Source organism: Enhydra lutris, unplaced genomic scaffold (assembly GCF_002288905.1).
Source record: "Enhydra lutris kenyoni isolate GAN:26980312 unplaced genomic scaffold, ASM228890v2 scaffoldscaffold25, whole genome shotgun sequence".
Taxonomy (NCBI): Eukaryota; Metazoa; Chordata; class Mammalia; order Carnivora; family Mustelidae; genus Enhydra; species Enhydra lutris.
The window spans coordinates 23691693-23696165 of NW_019154109.1; the positions used below are offsets into that span (position 1 = coordinate 23691693).

The following is a 4473-nucleotide window of genomic DNA, read 5'->3' on the forward strand; positions in this document are numbered from 1 at the left end:
ATGCTTAACCAACTGAGCCACCTAGGAGCCCCTCTCTTCTCATATTTCAATTGAGTTGTTTGTCTTTTACTTATTGAATTGTAATAGTTCTTTACATATTCTGGAAAGAAGTCCTTTACCAGGTATACTTGACAGTTTTTTTCTTCTTTGTGCAAAGCCTGCACTCTTAATCACTGCATATATTGCCTCTCATTATTTATTGAAATAATTAGGAAATTTCCACAGGTTAATGGACTCTTCCTACTAGTATTTGTTGGTTTTGTAATTAATAAGGGGTAAGGAACCCCTGTTGAAATTTTTGTTTGGAGACTCAAAGTTCACATTTTCACTACTAATAAAACTTTTTCCATTTTTATACAGAACTGGAGAGTCCTTGTTGGATTCAAAGAATTGATGAGATCACAGCTATGATTATATCTGGAGTCTCTAGCTTTACCACCCATTGAGAACAATCAAATACCTCTCAGCTATAGAAACACTGCCCAGGAGACCTGCCCTAAGGTGTCTGGTTTTTAATTCACTAGTTGTTTTATTTTCTTATGGAAGAAGGCAATTTCCGGGAGTCCGAATTAGAGAAGAGTGGATCTCCCAAAGGAGCTACTCCCAAAAGAATTATCCATTTCGTTGATGGAGACATCATGGAAGAGTATAGCACAGAGGAGGAGGAAGAGGAAGAAAAAGAGGGACAGAAAACAAATTCAACACATGATCGCGTAAGCTTACAGTATCAATATTGGTGAACATGTGGACTGAGTGCATGAGAGATTAAGCCAGACAAGGTTTGTAGAAAATATAGTTTTAAGCGAACTCCTTATTCCCCTTAGTTTGTTTTCTAGATCCATTTATAGTCAGCTCATAATTTTGGTAACTTTGTATTTCTCCTCTATGAGAAAGAAAATGGAATATACTAGAAAGCATTTGAAACCTCTACATGAAACACTTCGTATCACCACTCTTATTAATAATTACTCTAACTTGATTTCTCTTTCTTTTTTCAGTCTACCCTTTCATGGGGGCCCTATCTATGGTTTTGGGCAGGCCAAATAGCAAGCACCTCATTGTCTAGTAAGTACTGCCAACGGTATTTATTTGTTTTTCCTAAATACTCAAGGATGGGCTGACAGACCCTCAGAATTAGGGCTTCCAATAGTTTATTCCACTCTGGCATCCCGGAGAAGGAATGACTTGATCGGTTCTCAATCTATGCTTCAACATTTCCAAAGGCATAGAACCTCACATCTTTAGGCAGACCCTCCTATCTCTTTCCAATTCTTTTTAGTAAATTCTACCTCCTATTTGTCTTCTTCTAAAGTTATTCCCATGGATCTTAGTGGTCTTTCTTAAGACCGTATAAAACAAGCCTAGGTTCCTCCTTCACAGGACAGAGTTGCAAATATCTGAAGACAATAACCTCTCCCCATCCCCAGCTGACTCTTTTTCTGAATAAACTTCCAAGTTTTTTTTAAACTATTGTTATATGACACAGTTCCAAGTTCCCTCATCATAACCACTCTGTTATGAATAAGAACTTTATTGACCCTTCCCAGGGACACAGTGAATGGCCTAAGTGGCTATTTATAACAGATGAAATACTAAATCTTATTTTCCTTGATATTCACCAATTTTCTTTAGAGCCCAATTGGCAATACCTTATTACTTATTTCCTTCTAACTCACATATGCTTGTATGGACAACAGGGAGGAAACAACTTTAAAAACGTGAGAAAATATGAAGTATAGCTATAGCTCTGAAGAATTGATCGTCATTCGTTCATTAAACAAACATTTATTGAGTGACAGTATGTGTTTGGCACTGTGTGGGTCCCTGGGACATGAAAACAAATGACAGTCTTTGCTTTCAAAGGACTCAATGTTCAATGGATATTATAGGCCAGTAAACATGCCTATAATTATAATTTGTTGCGACCATTGCCAGGTGAAAGGAGCATCAGGACTACCGATGGGGAAACTCAGTAATGCTGACCTATGGAGGCAGTACCATCAGAGTGCTATGAAAGTATGGCTAAGTTCAGCGTGGAGACCATGAAAGTCACTGGGGGAAGGGGAGGGGAGGGAAGTGTTTAAATTACAGTAAAAAGTAGTGATGGGTGATTTAGTCAGATGGTATGAGCCTTAAAGGAGCAAGTGCATTCACACCAGGGTAGACGGTTATGGATTTGGAAGTTACTTTGGGAACCTGGGTGAGATACCAGTCTTGCCTCATGCATAACATACTGGCAGAATATATATGCCGTCTTCCAGAGAGCTCTGTGCTTTAGTTGGGGAAAGACCCTTCAAAGAGGTGAAATGTTTTGGAGGGAGAAAACCTTAGGAGATTAGGTTAGGTGAAGAAGAAAAACCCAATACAGCGATATGAAAATGTGAAGGTGAACAGGGATGGCAGTGATTTCCATGCTGGGCTTTGACTTAAGATGGCAAGGACAGGACACAAGGGGAACCAAGCTGCCTTCCAGGTTCCAAGCAAAACTGTAGTATTCAAGGGCATCTGTGTGGGGCTTCCAGGTGGTAGTGGAAGCATGGGTATGCAACCACTTAGCACCTGGTCTCCACACAGAAACTCTGGATAGAGCTGACACCCAGGTGAACCTGTAATGAGTGTTTTCAATCTAAAATTCTAGTAAGTCCTAAACAGGAAAACTTCCCAAGATTTATTCTAATATTTTAGAAACTTCTCTTATACCCATATACCATGCACGGTGGCAAGCAAAGAGATTAAAGAGCTACAGTATTTTTAAAAAGATTTTATCTATTTATTTGAAAGAGAGAAAGAGAGCATGAGAGGGGAGGTAAGACGAAGAAGCAGACTCCCCATTGAGCTGGGAGCCTGATGCGGGACTTGATCCTGGGATCCCGGGATCATGATCTGAGCAGAAGGCAGTTGCCCAACCAACTGAGCCACCCAGGCAGCCAAGAGCTACAGTATTTTTGAAAAGATAAAACACATTAAAAAAAATGTAGAGCCCCATTCCAATGTGTTCTATGAGCAACATCCCAAGAAGAGGAATCAGTCATGGGGATCAGAAAATTGTGTCACTGGGGATGGGGGGAGGTGTCAGAAATCCTACAATTTTAAAGGGAAACATTTCTAGGAGACACCTTCAGGGAACTACTATTAATACTAAACCTTTATCTCTACCTTTCATAAGCAAAGCATCTACTGTGATTGCTTAGCACCAACGTTGGCCCTGGGTAGTAAGTATTTTGAAAAATTTCTCCTGACACACCCATCTGGGAAGGATAGTTTAGACGTAATCCCATGGGAAGACAGAAGATTTAACAAGTCCTTCTGAGCCCTAGAACTTCTTGAGAATCCAGAGCAATTAAAATCTCTCATCAGCCTTCCAGTTAAGTGTAGTAACAGATCTCCTCCAGGCAAGTTTAAACTCTTACCCCTCGACTGACTCTAAGTTTTAGTTATTAATTCAACTTACCCAAGTGCTTGTTCTTTCTTTTAGCATGTGAATTCCTTGGTGAAAGATTTGCTACCTTCTTTGGTCTTAATCAACCCAAATATCAGTATGTGTTGAATGAGTACTATAAGACACAAAATAAGGTATGTGACCTCCTGATGGGGGAAGATTGGTTGCTTCCACTTCATATAAATTACTCTCCCACCTGGAAATTATGTACAATTTCGCTCCATGATACTTTGTAGCTGCCTTTCTTGTGTGAAGTTCCAATGTCATGAGATGGGTTGTAGAAGTTGGCTGAACGTGAAGCCTAAGAGTCATTAAATAAAGAAGCTTTGTATGGGGGTGTCTCTGCAAGAGGGGCAGTTCAGAGGTATTTGGTTTGCAGTTAAATTTTCCATTTTCTCTCCATACCAGGAAAGTGACAAGGAAAGTGAAGGAAATGGATCAAAGGCCCAGCCAGCCAAGGTTCCTAATGAAAAGTGTCACCTGGAGGCTGGGGGCAAAGAGTATGGGACCAGATGACAGGACATTGTCCAGGGTGTTCCTCAGCAGAGCGTCTCATCCAGGGAAGGCGTGGCCGCAGATTTCAGCTCATAATGGGCCCCGGGGCTGTAGTTCCTCTGAATGTCTGTTCCACCGCCATTGATGATCATGGCAACACAGGTTGTGCTTCTGAGCCAGGTCTGATTTTAATCTCCTTGTGATTTATTCTCTAGCATCCATGATTATTAAGTAGTAATGAGAATTATGGATGCTTTCTCAATTTTATAAGCCTCCCAAGTCAACCCCCTTCCCCTGCCCAGCCGTAATGGAAATCTTGCTGGTCATCTCTCATTACTGATGTTTGCCCAGAAATGCAAATGCCTTAAGGAACTTGGATCTGGACTAAAACTCTTCATCATAATGCCCAAAGAAACTTTGGGCCTTATGAAGTCTAAGTAAGTCCACTTTCAGGGTTTGATCTAAGGTGTGTGCTTCCCAGAAGCCACTCTGGCTTCATTGGCACTTGCTTTACAAGAAGCTAACATTGTTAGTAACTT

At 40.7% G+C, this 4473-nt stretch overlaps 1 protein-coding gene across 1 annotated transcript; it reads left to right on the plus strand.

Annotated features, from left to right (window-relative positions):
* The first annotated feature begins 539 nt into the window (after positions 1 to 539).
* On the plus strand, positions 540 to 3955 carry LOC111150937 (family with sequence similarity 177 member B). The gene is made up of 4 exons (XM_022508632.1): positions 540 to 713; positions 999 to 1065; positions 3476 to 3573; positions 3848 to 3955. The coding sequence occupies exons 1-4, from the start codon at positions 540 to 542 to the stop codon at positions 3953 to 3955; spliced, it is 447 nt and encodes a 148-aa protein (XP_022364340.1).
* Positions 3956 to 4473: the final 518 nt, after the last annotated feature.

What these genes read in the sequence shown, in the direction of transcription:
- LOC111150937 (XM_022508632.1), top strand. Translation starts at nt 540, where the DNA reads ATGGAAGAAGGCAATTTCCGGGAGTCCGAATTAGAGAAGAGTGGATCT. An exon ending in CAAATTCAACACATGATCGC is followed by an intron (nt 714 to 998) that starts GTAAGCTTACAG and finishes TTCTTTTTTCAG; the next exon opens with TCTACCCTTTCATGGGGGCC. An exon ending in AGCAAGCACCTCATTGTCTA is followed by an intron (nt 1,066 to 3,475) that starts GTAAGTACTGCC and finishes TCTTTCTTTTAG; the next exon opens with CATGTGAATTCCTTGGTGAA.